General features: G+C 38.9%; 1 protein-coding gene across 3 annotated transcripts in view; it reads left to right on the top strand.

Annotated features, from left to right (window-relative positions):
- The window catches only part of LOC139142439 (BMP-binding endothelial regulator protein-like), a 279,806-nt gene extending 256,837 nt beyond the window's left edge, over positions 1-22,969 (top strand). Inside the window, exons 2-6 of one of the 3 annotated variants that reach the window (XM_070712376.1) lie at positions 11,128-11,155; positions 12,146-12,400; positions 19,164-19,414; positions 20,965-21,260; positions 22,482-22,952. In XM_070712376.1, the coding sequence (XP_070568477.1) occupies positions 11,128-11,155; positions 12,146-12,400; positions 19,164-19,414; positions 20,965-21,260; positions 22,482-22,491 (840 nt within the window). In that variant the 3' untranslated portion in view covers positions 22,492-22,952. Of the gene's footprint in view, positions 1-11,127; positions 11,156-12,145; positions 12,401-19,163; positions 19,415-20,964; positions 21,261-22,481 lie in introns of all 3 variants that reach the window. The other 2 variants (XM_070712375.1, XM_070712379.1) reach the window with 2 other exon arrangements.
- The last annotated feature ends 329 nt before the right edge of the window (positions 22,970-23,298 follow it).

The following is a 23,298-nucleotide window of genomic DNA, read 5'->3' as shown; positions in this document are numbered from 1 at the left end:
TTTGACAAAATATCACGTGATCTCAATGATCTTTGACCTCAAATATACATATTTGTCCATAACTCAGTAACCACAAGTGGTACACCCTTCATATTTGGTATGATAGGAAACCTTATGAAGCAACATATTGTACCTCATTAATTATGCGCATATCTAATTTTGAGCGAGCCAATAGAGCTAGAGGGTGACTTTTGGTATATAGGGATAACTTAGCAATACAATTTTTTGACAAAATGTCACGTGACCTCAATGACCTTTGACCTCAAATATACATATTTGTCCATGACTCAGTAACCACAAGTGCTACACCCTTCATATTTGGTATGATGGGACACCTTATGACGCCACATATTGTACCTCATTAATTATGCGCATATCTAATTTTGAGCGAGCCAATAGAGCTAGAGGTCTGATTTTTGGTATATAGGGATAACTTAGCAATACAATTTTTTTGACAAAATGTCACGTGACCTCAATGACCTTTGTCCTCAAATATACATATTTGTCCATAACTCAGTAACCACAAGTGGTACACCCTTCATATTTGGTATGATGGGAAACCTTATGAAGCCACATACTGTACCTCATTAATTATGCGAATATCTAATTTTGAGCGAGCCAATAGAGCAAGAGGTCTGATTTTTGGTATATAGGGATAACTTAGCAATACAATTTTTTTGACAAAATGTCACGTGACCTTTTACCTCAAATATACATATTTGTCCATACTCAGTAACCACAAGTGCTACACCCTTCATGTATGGTATGATGGGACACCTTATGAAGCCACATATTGTACTTTATTAATTATGCGCATATCTAATTTTGAGCGATCAAACAGAGCTAGAGGTCTGATTTTAGTATATGGGATAACTTAGCAGTACAATTTTTTTTGGACAAAATGTCAAGTGACCTTGGTGACCTTTAACCTCAAATATACATATTTGTCCATAACTCAGTAACCACAAGTGCTACACCCTTCATGTATGGTATGATGGGACACCTTATGAAGCCACATATTGTACTTTATTAATTATGCGCATATCTAATTTTGAGCGATCAAACAGAGCTAGAGGTCTGATTTTTAGTATATGGGGATAACTTAGCAGTACAATTTTTTTTGACAAAATGTCAGGTGACCTTGGTGACCTTTAACCTCAAATATACATATTTGTCCATAACTCAGTAACCACAACTGGCACACATTTCCTATTTGGTATGATGGGAAATCTTATGACGCCACATACTGTATCATTAATTATGCACATATCTAATTTGAGCAAGCCATATAGAGCTAGATGTCTGATTTTTGGTATATAGGGATAACTTAGCGATACAATTTTTTTTAACAAAATGTCATGTGACCTCGATGACCTTTTACCTAAAATATACGTTTATGTCAATAAATAAGTAACCACAGGTCCTATGTCCTTCATATTTAGTAGGATGGGAGACCTTATGACAATAAACGCTTTACCTCATTAATTATGCACATATCTAATTTGGGCAAGCGAATAGAGCTAGAGGTCTGATTTTTGGCATAAAGGGATTATTTAGATATACAATTTTTTTTTTCAAAATGTCATGTGACATCGATGACCTTTGACCTTGATATATATATATATTTATATATATATATAATATATATATATATATATATATATATATATATATATAATATATATATATATATATATATGCATAACTCTGTAACCACAAGTTCTATACCCCAATTTTGATTGGATATAAGACGTTAAGATGTCACATCTTGTACCTCAATTATTATGCGCATATTTTTATTTCATGGCTGGCCAATACAGCTAGAGGTCTGATCTTTTTTCCAGATTTCGAACCATAACTTACGCATGCCTCATGTATTTCAAATTGGGAACAACGACATAGACCTATGTACTCATAGATATCAACATATACACTCCAGTGATACTTCTTAGGGACGATTCAGAATTTACTTCCGGGGAGGGTGGAGGATTTTCTATTTTCTTGGTGATTTTTTTTTCCATGGCCCCCCCAGTAAATTATAGAAAAAATCTATGGCCCCCTCATCTTTCCTGTTTTTTTTCCATGCCCCCCCTAATATATACATGCATGCTTATACATTATAGACATATCCAGTCTAACAAGTTGCAGGAACTGTAGTGGACATTTAATCGATAATATAACAAATCATTTCAGGGTTATGTGACTATAAAAAGAATGATTTGCAGGGACTGCAAATGGCACACTTTTGCAAGGGTAGCAATAAACATATCTGGTTGTAAATTTCTGAAGAAAAGTTAATTACTAAACATGAATACTTTTTTCGTTATGTCTCACTGATACATTATAATGATGCACACAAAGACAAGCAAAGATGTGCACACAAAGACAAGCAAAGATGTCAGTTAGAAATGGTGAACAGAAAATCAGAGGAGCAGATAATTGGCAAAGTGATATATATCTTGAAGTTTAATGGTACATCATTTGCAGATATCCAGATATTTCTGGAAAGTGAGATGTACATGTACATGCACAAGTTCAGCATACATTTTCATTTGATGATGCTGAATATTTGCAGACTCACGGTGAAAGTTTTAAACATTAGGAATTAAAATTGGTGAAAGCCAACTTGTTTTTAATTTTCTCTTTTTTTCTAATTTGGTTGTCATAAAACCAAGTAGCTGCTACTGAAAGCAACAATGCTGAGGAATATTTTAGAACATTTCTTGGACAAAACACCTTATCCAAAACATGAATTCACATGTTATTCTGCTCATTACATTCACAATCCAATGTTCAAATTAAAATGCAGACAACCCTGTGGCGAGTCAAAGTTCACATTTTGTCAGCAGTATTTTCAAAATGACAGAGCATTCATATTTCAAATTTTTTTAACAAACTCTAATTTTAAAATAGTCATGATGCGCATGTTTTCAGATGACATGAAACGATTAAATACATGTTAATTTGTTTTTTTTGCCTTTTCTGCCAGCCGCCACTGTGAAATCTTTGATTATACATATCAGAATGAATGGGACACAAAAGTATTAGCATCAATACACAATGTGTAAGCCTATCCACATTTCTCCTAGCCTCATACACATTGAGATCACTTCTTGTACTACAGCAAATTTCTTGTGTACACAATATTTCAACAATCTGACACCATAGCGTTGGTGCAGTGCCTCTGGACTTGATCTGAGATCTCTTTTCAACAAAAACAACCCTGAATGTTCACTGTATGGTTTGTATTGACAAGCTAAATACTGGACATTTCATAACGCTTCAGGGAGGAGAACAAGATACTGCAGTAGATGCATAAAACAAACCACTGAGAATATTACTGAATTTGGCAGCTAAAGGAGTTTAACTAAACATGTTGAGTTTATCTGTCACCCAGGTAGCATCTATGGTTCTCTTTTGTGAGAGATCAGAAATTCTGGGCAAATATTAACTTGATGTTTTTTTTTTCCTTGGCCCCCCTAAAAGACTGTGGTATTTTTGTCTGGCCCCCCTAAATTTTCTTGGGAAAAATGGGTGCCCCCCCCCTGAAAATCCTCACCCCCCTGGAAGAGTAATTCTGAATCGTCCCTTATTGACCACATTTCCCTGCCCCATCAAGACTAATACTCCTATTACAAGTGGGGACTATGTCATTGTCAATGACTTGTCTTGAACATAGACTTTTTCGAAGTCTTACTGGAGCAGAGGTTCGGCGCCTCGGATTTGTACAAAACATGATGACGTTGCCAGGCGATCGACACTCCTTAGTTCTCAGAGTGTACGTTTTTCGTCCGAAAACGAAGCGTTTGTCACGGTATTCAGCGCGTTTTTGAATGATTCAACATAATGCGTATCATGACAGCGGCAATAGCTATCTGCATCTTTGTATACGGGTAAACGCTGCAGAAATCCAACTAGTAGTTTTTCTGCCACGGGTCAATTATGGCAATTATCGGGGTTTTCCTCTGCTCATAGTGTACATCACTCTTGCAGGGAGTCTTGATTGCAGTCGTGTTTGCCTTGATAATAAAGCACCATTCTGTCCAAACGCCGTCCTAGAAATGCCGCATTTCAGGAAAGAACGGGAAGACGGGAAAAATCAAAACAGTTCTGGGAGAGCAGCAAATACGCCCAAGGGACTGGACACAAATTACAAGGGGGGGGGGCGGTGTTTTTTGGGGGTGGGTCGCCATTTTTCGCGCAAGTATTTTGAAGGGTCATAAAATTTTGTGCATGTCTATGGGGGAGGGTCACCTTTTTTCTGCATCAAAGCTGAAATTGCATGTGCACGTATTGAAGAATATTGAATACTGAAAAAAGAAAAAATACCTCCTGGCACTTCATTTTCTGCCATTTCAATTTTCGGCGCGCCCTTCGAGCGCAAGTTTAAGGGTATAATAAACAATGTATTGATGATCCAAACAGCCACATTGATTAAGTTGTCATGATTTCTTTTTGTCCAACTCCTCTATTGTGCATAACTGTCCCCTATTATGACTCTTTCAATAACAATTTGGGAGATCACTTATTTGATATCATTCTCCCATTGGCAATACATCGGGTATAGGTCGGTGTCAAATGTTCATGTCGTTGTATGTCCATTTTTTATTTTTTGAGGGTATTGACAGAATATAAACTATTCAGAATAGTGCAAAATGTCATCAATAACAACTGAAAGCTTCAGGTCGATCAACTTTTGAATAACAATTTAGGATCAGATAACCTATGAGTTATTTGTAGTTTCCTCATAGCCTACAATGTATAGTGAATCAACATCTCGATGAAATTCCAAAATCAAATTTCTTGCACAACCATGGACTTGAAACCGTTCTAGTCTCATCATTAACATTAATACTAATAATTAGGTGTACATAAATGCACATATTTACTTAGTTTGTATTGGAAAAAAAAATTAATAGTTTTGTCATAGACTGCCATGTATAGTGAATCAACATTTCAGTAAATGCCAAAATCAAATTTATTGCACAACCATAGACTTGAAACCACTCGGGTCTAATAATGAACCTTAATACTAATAATTAGGTGTAAATAATGCACAGATTTACTTAGTTTTGTATTGGAAAAAAATATTCATAGTTTTGTCATAGACTGCTATGCATAGTGAATCGACATTTCAGTGAAATTCCAAAATCAAATTTCTTGCACAACCATAGACTTGAAACCACTCTAGTCTAATCATTAACATTAATACTAATAATTAGGTGTACATAAATGCACAAATTTACCTAGTTTTGTATTGGAAAAAAATATCCATAGTGTCATCATAGACTGCTATGCATAGTGAATTGACATTTCAGTGAAATTCCAAAATCAAATTTATTGCACAATCATGGACTTGAAACCACTCTGGTCTAATCATGAACATTAATACTAATAATTAGGTGTACATAAATGCACAGATTTACTTAGTTTTGTATTGGAAAAAAAATATTCATAGTTTTGTCATAGACTGCTATGCATAGTGAATCGACATTTCAGTGAAATTCCAAAATCAAATTTCTTGCACTACCATAGACTTGAAACCACTCTGGTCTAATAATGGAACATTTATACCATAGTCGAGTGTATATAAATAGACAGATTTGCCAATTTTGTATTTTAAAGCGGTTCTCTCTGTGGCCTCTCCGCTAGGCGATGATGCCGTATGTTGTGGTTCGAACCCGATTGAAAACTAGCCGTATATTCTTAGTTTTGTCATAGACTACAATGTATAATTGATCAACTTTTTATGCGAAATTCTAAAAACAAAGTTCAGGTACACAGATGCACGTGTTACCATCCTCTTCTAATCAAGTATAATTATGTCAATATTCAGCGTCCACATATGCACAAAAAAGTGCATATTTTTAATTGTGATTTTTTATTTACAGTTTTGTCATAGACACCCATGTATAGAGGATCAACATTTTGAGCGAAATTAAAAAAAAAACTAATATTTTGTTCCCATGTGCACTTGGAAACAACCCATGCTAATCACGTACATTTATATCAGTTATTAAACATCTATAGATGAACAGATATTGCTAGTTTTATATTGGAAAATACACATACACACAGTTTTCTTATAGTCGACTACCATGTATAGTGAATCAACATTATCGATGAAATCTAAAAATTTCATTTTTATACACGCATGCACTTTTTACCTGCCACTTCAAGCAAAGTACATTTACATGAATTATCACACACATATAATTTGAAATTTTTGGACAAAGCGTTATATCAGCCACATTTTGCCTTGCTTTTTGGAGGGGGATTTCAAAAGTATAGCAAGTCATGATCAGAAGGGGGATCTTGAACACATTGCGGGTTTGTTGGGGGTATTGAGTAACAGGGGAGGGTCATTTATTTTCATGCACGGATAAGGGGAGGGTCACTAATTTTTGTACATGAACTTTTGAAGGGTCACTATTTTTGATGCAGCGGTGTTTCGAAAAACACCGGCCCACCACCCACCCCCTGTAATTTGTGTCTAGTCCTAATACATGTCCAAATCTATCGAGTTTGGTCATTTCAATGGACGACGTTGGACATTTACCAAGATGCTCAACGGCCAAGTCGTCTACCAAATTTTGTAGAGCTTTTGTCGTACAAACAATCCTTTCCTCACTCGACCTTAGTTCAGCGAGGCAAGGCTGTGTCTCCATTATAAAACTTAGTTTTAGACGGTTCTTGGATGGTTGTAATTTCCCTTTCGTTGTCTCGTGAACTCGGCGCTGTCGGATGGGAGGGTACCGACGACTTTTCCCCCTGCTTCGATTACAAGTTAACGGTTACCGAAATGAAATGTGGTGTCGATTTGTTTTCTTATGATATTTCAAAAAGCTTCTGAAAAATACTTATTTTAGAAATCAAAACTGCTAATATTTAATCACTAAAAATAAAATCAGAATAAAGTGATCGCATGAATTCTCGGAGCATTCGTTTCAATGTTCATCCCTCCTTATAAAATGGTGAGTTCTAGTATTTCGCTACTTTCAACGATCGATCCCGCCAAAATCGAGTGCACTTGCACTTCTACACTCTCCACGCAATCGCGATACTAGTTCATTACAAACGCGTGGTAGTCAGAGTCAGACTGCTAATCACACTATGTCAGCTGGCTTTATGAAGATAGCGGTCACTGATGAGCAGGAGGAAGCCTCGGGAATTTTCTTTGCCAGGAATGAACTGTGATGGGGATCGAGCGCGGACATTCGAGTGCAACTTCTGGAATTGTTTAGGGGCGACGTCAAAAGATCGATGTTAAAAAAAAACTAAATTGTTAAGTTATGGGGTGAGGGGGGGGGGGGGTTTGGCCAAATTAATTTCTGTGCAGTCAAAAACAATTTAAAGTCCTTTTGGCAAATTTTACGATTTCAAGGCGTTTTTTGTACGCTAAAACCGATCCAGTCACCTGTATTTTTGCTCACGTGTTCACACTGTGAGCATATGGTTTAGCCATGTCTGTCTGTGTGTCCGTGTGTCTGTATCCCCATTATCTCAAAAACGGCTGAACGTATTTCAGTCAAATTTGGTAGACATCTTCAGAATTCAAATGGCTAGAACTGAAAAGGTTTTGGTGGGCGTGGCTTGCATATTAATGAAGTTATCACAGTTTTAATTTTTGTGATACATGGTAGTCTATGGGAAGCATGATGACCATGGTTTCTGGACATCTCGACCCCTAACCAACTCGACCCCAGTCAACTCGACCCGCTACCAACCTAACCCTGGTTAGACCTTATAGCCTTGCTCCTTCATGCCAAATATCAAAGTCACAGGCCTTGCCAATTTTGAGAAGATTTTTAAAGTATTATTTTTCTGATTTTTCTATGACCTTTGACCTCCCCTATACCTATGCAGCTAAGCTATGGCAATGGCTTATTCTGGCCTATGTTAAAGCCCAAGACAGCCAGCGTCTATTGGACAATGGCCAGTAGGGGACCAAATTGGGATTCCACTTGACCTTTGACCTTGGCATCTTCCTGCAACTCATTTATTATGTGCATTTCTAATTCTGAGCTAGCCAATAGAGCTAGAGGTCTGATTTTTGGTATATAGGGATAACTTAGCAATACAAATTTTTTGACAAAATGTCATGTGATCTCGATGACCTTTGACCTTAAATATGAGTATATGTCCATAACTCAGTAACCACAAGTGCTACACCCTTCATATTTGGTATGATGGGAGACCTTATGACATCACATCCTGTACCTCATTAATTATGCGCATATCTAATTCTGAGCCAGCCAATAGAGCTAGAGGTCTGATTTTTGGTAGAAAGGGATAACTTAGCAATACCATTTTTTTGACAAAATGTCATGTGACCCCGATGACCTTTGACCTCAAATATACATATATGGCCATAACTAAGTAACCACAAGTGCTGACACCCTTCATATTTGGTATGATGGGAGACCTTATGACATCACATCCTGTACCTCATTAATTATGCACATATCTAATTCTGAGCCAGCCAATAGAGCTAGAGGTCTGATTTTGGTATATAGGGATAACTTAGCAATACAATTTTTTTGACAAAATGTCATGTCGACCTTGATGACCTTTGACCTCAAATATACATATATGGCCATAACTAAGTAACCCCAAGTGCTACACCCTTCATATTTGGTATGATGGGAGACCTTATGACATCACATCCTGTACCTAATTAATTATGTGCATATCTAATTCTGAGCCAGCCAATAGAGCTAGAGGTCTGATTTTTGGTATATACGGATAACTTAGCAATACAATTTAACTTGATTTTAGTCATTGAAACTTGCTATATACATCAAAGATACTGTGATATAACATTATTGAAAGTCAAGAGACATTTTTACTTCAGCCAATTCCTAATTTGCATATTAAATGAATTTTCATACTTAGGGATATTCATCTGAGTTGACTTGATCAAAACTGATGTAACTTGCTATGTACATCTCAGTATACAATATTTTTGAAAGTCATTAAGCATTTTCTCTTCAGCCAATTCCTAATTTGCATGTTTAATGAACTTTCCTAATTAGAGATATATATCTGAATTGACTTGACCAAAGTTGACAAAACTTGCTACATATATTGCAGATACCATGATACAACATTATTGACAATCATTAAGCATTTTTACTTAAGTCAATTCCTAATTTACATATTTAATGAACTTTGCTTATTAGGGATATATACTGGGATTTACTTGATCAAAGTTGGCAAAACATGACAACATTGATGATTATACCTGGTTAAAACAATATCGAAAGTCATTTCACATTTTCATGTCAGCTAATTTACAATTTGCATATCTAATGAGCTTTCACAGCTCGGCATATATGGCTTGAAGGACTTGGCCAACGGTAATTACACTTGCTATGTAAAATGGTGATACAATGACAGCAGTCAAAGAACTTTAATATTTTTATTTCAGCTAATTACATATTTGTATACTTCATGACCTTTGAAAATTAATCGGCGGTGATTATTGTTCATTATGTTGATCGTAATTTACTTTCAATGAAGTTGCAAACATGTGGCAAAGGTTCAAATTTACACATAACTGTATGAAACACGTGAGCATTTTCAGTTCATATCTGGTTGTTACTTTATAATGGACAGGTTTTCAATTTTTATTTAATTCAATGGTACATTGGTACGTCGTTCGAAAGAATTAATACAGGGTATGAGTCCGCAATGTTTTTAGTTTTAGGTCAGTTAAGTTAGAAGGGGTGGAGGGGGGGTCTGAGGCCAAACTTAAGCAATTAAGTTAGATTTATTATATTGAACTTTTGATGTTGCCCCTTAGTATGGTGACCTCAGCTGCCGCCGGTGACGTTTTTCAACTCGACGTCGGATCAGCCTCAAGTGACCCAGCAGTGACGACCGAACATGCGAAGGCGATAGCAGGCGTCAAAAAAATCTAGGTTTTGTCAGCACATTGGATTCTGGAGGCTACTTACTTTTTGAATTTCGACTTTGTTCGCTTTGTGTTACATAGGCATGCACGGCTAATAGGTCGGGAAAGAAAATGTATATCACTTTTGGAATTTGGAAAAAGCTAAGCGATAGTTACGCATTGCGCTTTCAACAGTACGTTGAATAGAGGGAAAACTTGAAATTTGAAAAGAAGACAGAAGATATACACACAGTGTAGACAAAGTGAGAGATCATACCAGAATTTGTGCTGGTACTTGTCCGTGGTCCCTACCCGAACATATCAGACGTACTTTATGTCGTGCATAATTGACAGTATAGGCCTCCTGTCTATAAAATGTACGGCTCAGGTAGGCCAACATAAATGAAAATAGTCCTTTTCAGGACCAACAAATTTTCCAAAAAGGGAACTACCGAATCAAATGTATTATACACAGTGTGCGTGTGCGTTTGTATCTTTCGGTACGCTCCGAGTATTCCGCGTTAGACAATCAATGCTACGTACGTAAAAGTAAACAACATATCTCTAATGACTCATTTGCAATTTGCATATCATGTCAATCACGCAGATTCAAATTGAACATCGAACGTTATACCGGCGACAATACCGGACAATATTTTATCCTTTTTCTGTTCTAGACATCATTTCAAATTTAATTTCGTCAGAAACCAAGCATATTGTGCTCCAAATACTGATACACATATCCCTCAATTCCAAGAAAAAAATTAATCTGTAGATTTCTAAATTAACGGTTTTATCGACGACGTCCAGAGTGTACCCAGTACGTTTGAAAATCCCACCATAATGACCACTCTCGTAGGTTCTCGCGCTTTTATACGGGAGTTGGGGCTTTAAGTAACAGATATCATTACTTTTGTACTTGAAGTAATTTTGTGTTATTATCTATAACGCTCTGTCCTAGCATAGAGCACTGTAATTTCTCATGAGGACATCTGTATACTCTCTCTCTCTCTCTCTCTCTCTCTCTCTCTCTCTCTCTCTCTCTCGACTTTCAAAAGTCACTCTATTTTAACCCAGTCTAAAGTCAAATTTATATGAATTTAATTTAATACAGCAACAGTGTAAAAAACAAACCTTCAGTTACTTTACATATGCATCCATACTTCAAAGCAATCGTGCAGGCCTTGATGTTGGTTTCTGAAAGCATAAAATATGGCATTTTAATTTTGCAGGTTGGGAAGACAAAAGCAAGCATTGGAGGCGAGTGTCTTTTCCTTTTTTACAATATAATTATCGTTTCATGTGATAGTATTAAAATGATAGTTCTTGATCAAAGTGGGTGAATCAACATGGATGAAAAAGTTTCTCTCTGGCAATGAACATGGAATGATGGCGATTTCTTTCAATTTTCCTTCGACGTCTCCAAAGGAAGACACTGTATTTGGCTTTATTTTACTAGGAAAACACCAAAGTAAGGTGACAAGAAACTCGAATGCAATTCTAAAAGTATTTTCATTTCTTTTTTGAGCATAATCATCCGTTATTTTAAGAAGATCGGTTGTTAACATTTTATCAACCGATTTATCAACCATGCTACCTACATTTGGAAAGTTGAATGAAGGCGATGATACAGCATGTTTGATTTCGCCTGAAAGAACTTCATCGCTTTGATTAGGTGCCAGAATTGTGAATTTAAAGTAGAATTCGCATCGGGTACAGTTATTCGGCCCTTGAAATTCATCTAAAACTTCTCTGATCGATCGCCTTTAGAGGTTTTGGAATTAGTAGAGTTTTTTCACTCTCTCGGTTTTGTATAAGTAGAAACATTAATTTTCCCCATCGAGTTGAAACCGGCGTTGTGGCTATTTTGAATTTAAGATATCGGTAAATATCGAGCAATTTCTTTCTCCAGCACTAAACTTAGCATGGTGACTCGTGATTTTTATTCCTGATTTGGTGAAAAAATTGTTGAAAGTTTTTTCAGGTAATGAGGAAAGTTTATTTCGGTTTCGGGGCGCACGCTACTTGAATTCGTCAAAATGTTTTGTTTTGATATTGAGGAAACCCCTTGAAGATTGTTGTGTACTTACTTATTGAGTAGTACTTTCAAGTACTTTTGGGCGCAGTCCTCTTTCACCGACTGTCATATTTAAATTGCCTTGCAAATAACCTAACACTTGTACTTTTTATGATTAGTATGTCCTGTTTGTTTTCTGATCTATTGTTTTGATGTTTGTTGTGTATATCCAGGTGTGGAGATAACGGTTTCAAATGAAGAATGTCTGATGAAAATGGGATTCAAACGGTCTGATGATAGAATCCGTGTAAACATACACTACGTCATAAACGGAACCAACGTTAACGTCACAGGCGTGGCGACGATGGAAAGTGGGGAAGGAACCAAAACTGTCGAATATAAACCCTCCCTACCAGTCGAGATGGCGCTTACTGTAACGTTCACAATATATACTAAAGGTGGCCCTTTACGCGAATCACATCAAATAAGTACGTCATGCAGCTTTTATTTTTAAAAAGTACAACAGCTTTCAAAGGTCAAGAAGCTGTATGCCTCTGGTGGTTTTGTCATTATGTTTGTATTTTATGTCAACTTCAATTTCTTGAGCAAAACCTAAAAGGAAGTTAAGGACACTAGGACGGCGGAGGACAGAGAAGGCCAAATAGACAACTTGGTGAAACATTGTATTTTATGAAACGTAATGAAGTGGAGGACAACATTCTCAGCGGAGGATAAGATGTAGAGCAGTATTATCACTCTATATTGTTACATAAATATTGTCCTCCGCCATATTCTGCACTAATATCATTGTCCTACGCTCTATTTTGAAGTGGGAATATTGTTCTATTCATGACATTCTTCACTGATAGCATTGTTCTTCACCAATTATAATGTGAAAATACTATCCTTCGTCTTATTCTTTAGCGAAAATACTGTCCTTCCCTTATTCTGCAGTGAAAATGGTGTCCTTTACCATATTCTGCACTATAAAATCGTCCTTAGATCTATTTTGCATTGGAAATACTGCCCCTCACACTATTCTGTATTGAAAATGCTCCTTCAACATACGATGTAATGAAACTACATGTTCTTCAGCATATTTGTTCCTAATACAGTTGTCCTTCGCCCTATTTGCAGTGAAAATATGTCCTTCGCCCAAGAGAAAATGCTGGCCTTCAACCCACTGTGTACGGATTACAAAGTCCATCACCTTACACTTGAGAAGTTACAATGTCCCCACTTCATTCTGGACTGAAAGTACTGTTTTCATCCTTTCACTGTCGACAATCCCTTGTGTCTTTTCCCGTCTATTATGGTAGAGTCGCTCGCACATACGGGACGGTGGGGGTCGCAAGAGTTGCGAGGAAGGCGTGAAGTCGGGATGCCGAAGGCATCATGGCCACAAGTGCTAAAGGCTAGAGGCAGACATAGTTCCTTGACTCGGCCGTGTCCAGTGCTACCGGAGCGAAGAAAATGGCGCAAACGACTGTCGACAGTCTATCGTCTGTATTCAGAAATACTGTCCTTCGTTGTCCTTCACTGTTTTTCGTTTTAGTCTCACCCGTTTCCTGTTCTACTCCTAATGGTATGATGAGATATACGCAGTGCTAAGCTTGTCTTTTGAGCCTCTCTGAGTAGACTGCATCGTTATTGTTCACAAAAGAATTCTGGTCCAGACTAAATTCAGATGTGAGCAATAGCAGTGCATTTTACACGTAAAGAGACGTCGTGAAAAGCTAATGTTTTTGCAGAGCAAAACTTGCAAGTGACATACCATCAAACGTAACATGTACTGGGCCTTAAATACTGTCCAATTTCTATTTGGTATTACAGCTATCGTTATAGTTATCATGCAGGATAAAATGGGTGTTTATGGATTTCGAAGGGTTTTTTTGCTCACGTGTGAACACGTGAGCATATGTCGCAGCGATGTCTGTCTGTCTGTTGTCTGTGTGTCTGTCTGTCGTTGTCTGTCTGTCTGTCTGTCTGTCTGTCTGTCTGTTGGTCCATTTTCTCAAAAACGGCTGAACGTATTTCAGTCAAATTTGGTAGACATCTTCAGAATTCAAATGGCTAGAACTGAAAAGGTTTTGGTGGGCGTGGCTTGGATATTAATGAAGTTATGAAAGTTTTAATTTTTCTGTTACGCCGCGTATGACAAGTGAAAACAATCGACTGTTTGAGGGCGCTGTGAAATGTGCTTGTCCAGGTTGGCTACAGCTGGATAGCACTGGTTTCAACCACGGTCCCTCCGTGTTTCAACCTCGTATTGAACATTAAAAATATGATATTTATTACTCATTCAACTCACTATTCAAGATAAAATATCGTTTAGCAAATTAGCTTTATCCTTGGTAATTGATTGTTTCCCTCGCTGCTCGATCGCCAGAAATGAGTACATACGTTCTTAGCCCTGCGTACGATGCTGTGTGTTCCGCTACAGCTAATAGCCCCGCTCACCACAGCCCTGCAAAGACCCGTACGTAGAGTTGGTGACTTCAAATCCGTTTTTGGACTTGACGTAAAAAGCCAAATTACTGCCGAAATTCAGCGTTCTTGGGCCCAAGTCGTATCCCTGCCTACCTCAGCTACTCGATCGCTTCCAAAAATGCCAGTCTTTTATTCTTTTTTCGTAAATAACCGTCGATGTCGGCAACTCTCTCGCTAGCCCTGCGTACGTACGCAGTGTACGCTGTGCATTCCTGTGTGCGTTCCTAACACACAGCGTACACTGCGTACGTACGCAGGGCTAGCGAGAGAGTTGCCGACATCGACGGTATTTACGAAAAAAGAATAAAAGACTGGCATTTTGGAAGCGATCGAGTAGCTGAGGTAGGCAGGGATACGACTTGGGCCCAAGAACGCTGAATTTCGGCAGTAATTTGGCTTTTTACGTCAAGTCAAAAATGGATTTGAAGTCACCAACTCTACGTACGGGTCTTTGCAGGGCTGTGGTGAGCGGGGCTATTAGCTGCAGCGGAACACACAGCATCGTACGCAGGGCTAATACGTTCTCTACCTAGCCTCATTGCATGGAAGTGCTGATGAATAATAACTTTGGGTCAAAGGTATTGAAGTGTCCAATCAGGTTCGTGCGCAGAGTCCAAGGCCATGACCTACTCATGTACTTCTGCACTGTTTTGATTTTGCTTCGCCAAGAAACGTATTCGTCATTGTCCATAGAAGTATGTTTGCTCTCCTTTGAGGTTGTTTGTGAAACAAATTCCGGGATAGGCCTTGGAATGCATACGATCGGCATCGCGGCAGTGCATGTAGCTAGCCCTACGAGTATGGCGAGAGTGTCCGGCTTTGGCTACGCCGCCTCCCACCTCCGGTACTGAGGCGGCGTAGCCCCGGCGTAGCCAAAGCCGGACACTGTCGCCATACTCGTAGGGCTATGCATGTAGCGTACCATGCTTGTGTAACTGCCGAGCTCAACGTGCATTCACGGTTGATACTCGTGTACAATCACAGTCGCTCGAGAGTTATTCAGCTCTGGACTATTCGCCCCATAGACGAGTATACAGAAGCGAGAAATACCCCAAGTCAGGAAACAGAATGGCTATAAAAACCGCGCCATGTAACATTCCGTGTCCGATTTCACTGTGAAAATTAGCAAGTTCATCTATCATGCAACCGTCGATCGTTCCCTATCATTCTAAAAGTTCATACCTGATACTTTATCTGATTCAAAAACGCTTGTTTCGTGTGATTTTCGGCCGAATTCGACGGACACCTCGCCAAAACCTGGGGGTGAGCAACATTCCGGTCACCTCTTGGGTACCTCCACTTTACTGACGTTGGCGCCGCCTACCCATGAGGGATGACTGGAATGTTGCTCACGCTTATATTTTGGCCAGGTGTCTCTCGAACTCGGCCGAAAATCACAGGAAATGAGCATTTTGTAAGCAGATGAAGTATCAGGTATGAATTTTCGTGTGATTTTCGGCCCAGTTCAGAAGACACGTCGCCAAAACATAAGGCATGAACAACCTTCCAGTCACCCCTCATGGGTACGCGGCGCTAACGTCAGTAAAGTGGAGGTGCCCAACGTCCACTGTAAGGTGACCGGAATGTTGCTCACGCTTATGTTTTAGCGACGTGTCCGTCGAATTCGGCCGAAAATCACACGAAACGAGCGTTTGTGAAGCAAATCAAGTACCAGGTATGAATTTTGAGAATGATAGGGAACGGTCGACGGTTACATGATAGATGAACTTGCTACTTTTCACGGTAAAATCGAACGTCGAAGATGACATGGTGGCACAATCCCTATACGAAATAGCCATTTCATTTCCTGACTTGGGGTATTTCTCGCTTCTGTATACTCGTCTATGGGGCGAATAGTCCCAGAGCTGAATAGCTCTCGAGCGACTGTGTGTACAATCATGATGTGTTCAATTCTGATGAAGATTCATAAGTCTTACTTTTGCAGTCTTTTTTCCGTACGATAATCCCGACAATACGTGTTACTGTTAGACGAGGTGGCCATTTTATGATAAGTTTCAATACTGCACAGCTACATAGCGTCACTATCGTGTGATCGAGGTACAGCGTTGTTGAACGGGATACAGAAACTCTGCAGAGGGAGAAACGATCGTTGACATGAACAGTCAATGTACTTCAGCACGTAGTCCGCAGATAGCGGATCGAGAAAATAAACGTGTCCCAGTAAATAACGGAATATTTATGTACATTAACTCGATATTAATCAAATTTCCAGCTCATCGCAAAAAAATGTATTGCAAAGATTAATTTGTCACTGACAAATACTGCACTGTATGGAAAAAACAGTCTGTAGAATTCTTGACCGCGGACATCCGGGAACTGGCGGATTTTTACGTCATTTTTGCGTCACACTGCCGAGAGAACAAAATATTGAAGTGTGGATTTTTCAACATTTACAGCAGTATTCAAAGTTTCAACATCATGTCAATGATAAACACTAAGTTCTGTACTTTGTCACATAATTTCTGCATTGTTCATTGTCCTGTGAAGTCAAATCCCATTTCACCTCACTCGCGTGCGTGAGGTGAAAGTGACGTCACTCCGCGGTCAAGAATAGTTCAACTTCAAGTGGTATTACCCGAGACAAACACTTGTGTTGTCAATTTTGATTTCATTTCATAAACTTCATACTTCATCGAGTATCGTGTATTTCAGCCTTTGTGAAGCCATTTTATTGATATTTTCAATTTTTGTCTCGGCTTTGTTGTGGAACATGTTGAATCGTCTCCGTGGATATGTAGGCAAAAGTGTGACGGGGTCGAAGTGACTTGGTACCTGGGGCCGACCAAAACCAGTGTGAATTACTGGGGTCAAAGCGGACAGCGGCCGGGATGACGTGTTCCCCAAGCGAGCTACCTTCAGAAGTCTGTTTATCGCAAAAAACGTCAACTTTTAAAACCCGTCATTATTTACTGATGTTATTCTCAGCATCACAAACATATACGCCTCTGCTATGTATCACAGCAAATAGTTATATTTGAGCGCCCCGTAAATGGGATCCTCGTTTTTTTTGCGAACCCGGAAGTGTGTCTTGCTCAATGCATTTCCTACCCATAGCGAGGGAAACTGCCCGCGTTCCCATGCTCCCATGCACCCTTTTTCAATGCCAGTGCAACGCCATCTGTGCAAAATTTGTGGTGGTATGCTCCCGTGTGATGGAAAACCTCTCTTATTCTAACAATGACGTAGTTGACTTTGGACTTCGATTTCGTAAATGTGATGTCCATGCAGTGAGTTTGGGTTGGCGCGCTTATAATGCAATCTTCGCCCGCCTGCGGTCCGATATCCCGCATTTATTAGCGATATTTATCTGTTTTGACTTGACCAAAGTTGGCAAAACTTGCTATGTACATTAAAGATACTATGATACAAGATTATTGAAAGTCATTTGACATTTTTTTCAGCCAATTCCCAATATGCATATTTAATGAACCTTCCAAATTAGGGATATATACTGGCATTTACTTGATAAAATTTGGCGAAACATGCTGTGTACATTGATCATTATACCAGGTTATAACAGTATTGAAAGTCATTTTGCATTTTCATGTCAGCTAATTCATAATTTGCATAAATAGCTAACAAGCTTTCACGGTTTGGCATATAGAGCTTGAAGGACTTGACCAAAGGTAATTACACATGCTATATTGTGATACAATGACAGTACTCAAAGAAATTAATTATTTTTATTTCAGCTAATTACATATTTGAATACTTAATGACCTTTAGAATTGATCTGTGGTGAAATTCATTGTGTTGATCATAACACTTAAATGTAGCAAAGCAGTGTAGCAAAGGTTCAAACTTGCACATAAATGCAATATTATGAAACACGTGAGCATTTTCAGTTCATATCTGTTGTTTGTTATCTTCGTATGCAGCTTTTATTGTTAGCTCAACTTCGAACACATGTCAACACTTTAGCGTTCAAATCATGATTTCGGCCCAGCATTTTTCACACTTTCAAGCTTTCATTTAGGAGAAGAGTTGAAAAGGTTTAAGGTCAAGCACAGTTAGTTTCGTTTGGTTTTAGTGTGCTTTGATTCTCATCTGTCCATGGCAAGTTTCTATCGTTACCGCCAGCATTAAATCCACATATCTGACGATTGCGTGAATGCATGAAACTCTAGTAATGGGTACCAAACATACTTGATGTGTTCTCATTTTTATTGTAATATTACTGTGCAATCCTACATCGAGCAATATACCCCTCTGAGAAGATGTATATATATATATATATATATATATATATATATATATATATATATATATATATATATATATATATATATATATAATTTGCTGAGACACATCATGTGTTCTATGACTTGCTCTGATACGGCGGCAAACCTAGCAAACATGTTTTAACTTTCATCAGTCGCCATAGTACAGTAGATACAGTGTTTACATCGGTCGTAGGAGTCCCTGGCAACCTTGGAGCAGAGTTCCGACGACTGCATCCCTTTAATATACGAATGCATTCACTTATGCAAAACATAAGTATAATGTTGTAGACATAAGCCTAGGAAAGATCCTCCCATAACATGTTTAAGCTTGCTGGTCGAGTTCGAAGATCATAAGTTTGTTTACCGACAGTTTAAAAATAAATCTGTATAATGACTTAGAGAAATGGGATTGAATCAGTGAAATTTTGCTTTAGCTATCAACAGATAAACTCGATTTTTTCCTTCGTTAAGTCATTTCATGTCAACATACTGAAACCAGAAACACGTTAAATTCCAGCCTTGCCAAAGTGCGGTAATTTAACCCATGATCCACACATCACGACTTTCGACGGACGCCGCTACACCTACCAAGGGCTCTGCTGGCATACCCTTGTGAAGGACTGCTCGGGCAACACACCTCGTTTTGAAGTTTTGGGAAAGTTTGAACCACGTGACCCAATCGATCGAGAGGTCAGGAGCAGGACAACCGACTTGACTGTCATCATTGGTGGACAGGTCATCGAAATGGACAGGAACAATGATGTGAAGGTAAGGATATTGGCTTTATAGCGGGCGTTATTAAAGCTGCAGAGTGGCGACCTACGTGCCTTCTCATTACCATGGTGATCAACACATACTTTCCTACTGTTTTACATTAACACAATCCAGCCAGACAGCCACGGGTTCATTTTGTAATTATACAGGTTTCTGTTTCATATGTGACGAACGTTACCGCGCGGTCATTCTAAAAGTGTGAATTGGGCCGAAAACATGGTCATTTTCACCGCATCACTTTAATTTTTAAGTGAGCATTGTGCAAAGATTATACTCTAAAAGTTTGACATACTACGAAAGAGGATTCTTCGATGAGTATGTGCCGAAAGTTTGTAGTCAGCTCGACGATCACAGAATATTTTGTGATGTTTTGAAAAACATGTATTTTTGGCGCTGACTAGTATGACCAGTGTTGCTCTGCGTGGCAGGGCTGTGTTACACGGCTATAGGCCTCCGGTAACATACAGCTCTTTCACGCAGAGCTAGGCCGCCTGCCGAGTACGGTGTTTACGTACAGCAGAGACGCGGGAAATTCCAATGCTTGGATATCGCTACATGCATGCTTTTGTGGCAAGCCTTCCGTTGCCAGCCAGCGGTAAAAATGGGTCAGGGAACCAGATTAATTAAGTTGATAAAGCCCTAAACTGCAAATTCCGCCATTATTTTATCCGCTTTTGTAAAATATCGCACGAGTTATAAATGGCGAAAATTGCTTTTCTGCCATAAGCGACCCCAAAGCTGGCACATGATAAAAATCATCTTTGGTGAACCGAAGGGCCCTGAGTCTATGGGTGAACTTCCCCTTTGAAAAAAGTGATCATGGTGGGATGACTTCAAAAATGTCCATGTTACATCAACTGCGTTCCTAAGTATATTTTATATCAACACTAGCCCTCTCCTCGACTTCTACGTTGTTGATTATATCAAACTTCAAGTATTAAATAGCAGCAATAAGCATGCTGTTGAAAATGTCCACTGATTTCAAAAAGTCCCTCTATAGGGTAGGTCTTATCAGATTTGAGTTTAAGGTAGTATGCGCCTCGAAAGTGAAAGACTTATACTTTTGCTCAAACTTTCCTGAATGAAACTTCCAACCATTCTCTTACTAAATAGACAATAAAAATCGGGGTCACCGTGCAATGTTTGGAACTAGCGAAACAAGTTACCCAACATTTTGCGATATTTCAAATTCAAAATGGCAGCCATCCTCGTGTTAACTCTATGGGGTAAAAATTTAATTTTGGACTTTAGATTTCCGGTGAAAGTATTTCTTTCTCCCAGAGCTTTGAAATGAGCTCCACAAAAGGTATGTCAGAAAAGAATTGTAGAAATGTGAGAGTCCGACTGTCTGTCCTCGAGGCAGGTTCTACCTTAACACCCTATCTTACTACACTTTTAGCACTGGGGCATGCCAATGGTCGGGGACATGTTTGAGATCTTAACATATGTGCCTGATAGTTTCAACATATTGCACCTTTTGCATAACAGCCCACAATAATATGTATGGGAGTTTATTCATTTGTCATTTTCAATGTTTGTGTCAGGTAAGTGGACGAAAAATGCCACCAGAATTTGAACTTTTAGAAGGGGATCTGCATATTGCTGTGGACAACACCAAAGAGCACTACACCGCCCTCAACATCAAGGACACCTTTGAATTCTCGTGGAATGGAGCGGAACACGCCTTCGATGCTGCCATTGAAAGAGACAATCAGGTACGGCTTTGTGGTCTCCTTGGTGATGCCGATGGTGACCCAACCAACGACCTGATCATGAGAAGTGGGGCCATTACCAAGAATGTCGATGAATTCGGCGAAAGCTGGAAAGTTGATAACTTAAGGTAAAAGTTAAGGAGTTACGCTTCATTTCCCAGAACGTTTTGTTCTCTCTCTCTCTCTCTCTCTCTCTCTCTCTCTCTCTCTCTCTCTCTCTCTCTCTCTCTCTCAATAGTCGTTTTCTGTCATTCTGCGGTGTGCATAAGAGAAATAATATGAATTCAAGTGTGCCTTATACTTCTGGATTGCTGTTGATCTTATGTCTGGAAATGGGAATGCGATTCTGGCGGGCCAGTCAACAGACGAAAACGCAGAAGTGTCGATACGGTTCCGTGGAAATGGCTTCGTTGAAATGAATTTTATACGAACATACAAGTGTAAACGTCGAATTTTTGAGTTGCTGTCGGGGTCGGAAAATACGTGTTCTGGCTTATTAGCAATTTACATTTCTGATTTGTTTATCTTACTTGATTCGTAGGATTGCTGTAAAACTTTATCAAATAATCATGGTCTGAGATGCAAGTATATTGACGCACTGGTATTTAAAAATCTTTTCAGCTGCAGTGTCACTCACCGCAGCGACGGTCGACAAACGCTCAGCGCTATGTGCAGTAAAGTGTCGTAAACCTTCTGTGGCATAGACAGTGTAGATCTAAAATTATCAACAAACCCGAGCATTCAAATCTGATCACCATCGAAGAAACGCAAGTTGCTTCTGTCCATGGTTATTTACACACAACATTTCATTCCATTACTCAGGAACCGTGAATAATAAAAACAGCCGCAAAGTAAACAAAAGTCATCGCTTTTAACCTCTTCTGCTTAACGAAAGTTTAGCTGTACGATTCCGAAGACAGACACACAATCGCAACTTCCGTCAATCACGATGACTAAAATAGATTGTTGGCAGTTAAAGGTATACTGTCACCTGTTCCAATTTGCCACGGTTACCATGGAAGGAGAAAATCTAACCAATCACAGATTTTAAGCGGGTGGCCGCTTTTTAAAAACAGCGCCCTCACATGGGCATTTTGAATACCAAGGAACGCCCCTTTGACCATATATGGGCATATTTAGATTACAGGTGACTGTATACCTTTAATGTGTTTCCAGGTTTTCGAACAACATACTTTTCCTACAGAATGTGCGCGCGATGATAAAAATGGAGCAAAATAGAATTTCGTCTGTCAGGCGCGATCATCTATGGCTCATAAAGAGTAAATTTATGTCCGACATTCAATGCTTGAACTGCCAAAAACATTTATGACTTATTTTACTTTTTTCAGGTGCGACTAAGGATAGGACGGCATCTACCACGAGCGATTGGCTTTTCCCAATGAAGAAATCACAGCATTCGCCGATAAGACCGTAAAGTGGGCGAGTAAATTGGGCATGTTTGTAGAAATGCCTGATTGCATGCATATTTGGGATATTTGATTAGTGGGATAACAGTTTAATAAAGAAACAACATCTGATAAAGGTTCGTTGGCTGTTTTACCAATACGACCATGGTATTTAAACTGCTCATGCAAATCATTCTTGTATTTCATGAGTTTTCATGGCCGATATCAAATTCACCTCACAGCCTTAAATTGATATTTTCCTCATCACTGGTCAGCGATTTAACTCAGAACACTTATTTGTTTTCATCTGTTGGTTGTTGTAAAATTTTGATCGTCAGTCTATATATTTAACCTTTCTGCATTCTGTTATCAGCATCTGCATTATGGCAAACTCGTCTGGTAGCATTTGGAATTCTAGGAAAATGTATCTGACAAATTAATGGAATAAAGTAAACTAATTCAAAATCTGAAAATGATCGCGTTGTGACATTTGTGTTGTCATGGCGTTGTGGAGAAATAGACCCCATAGGAGTAATCTGTAGTCATTCATATTTTCGTACAGTTAAGCACACAATGTGCAGTTCATGGCGGACTTTGATGACAACTGCCGCTTCAGCCTATCTCCCGTCTTAATGTAGTCAGTAAGTGGCCCGTAATAGAAACACATTCTTGAAAACGGATACAAATTGCTGTAAATGCAAGTTGGCTTAAGGTAGAACAAGAAACGGGGACAGAAATTCGGACTCTCAAATTTCTGCAA

This window comes from Ptychodera flava, chromosome 10 (genome assembly GCF_041260155.1).
Source record: "Ptychodera flava strain L36383 chromosome 10, AS_Pfla_20210202, whole genome shotgun sequence".
Classification (NCBI taxonomy): Eukaryota; Metazoa; Hemichordata; class Enteropneusta; family Ptychoderidae; genus Ptychodera; species Ptychodera flava.
Note: the sequence above shows the minus strand (reverse complement) of the source record. Positions and strands in the feature narration are given on the sequence as shown.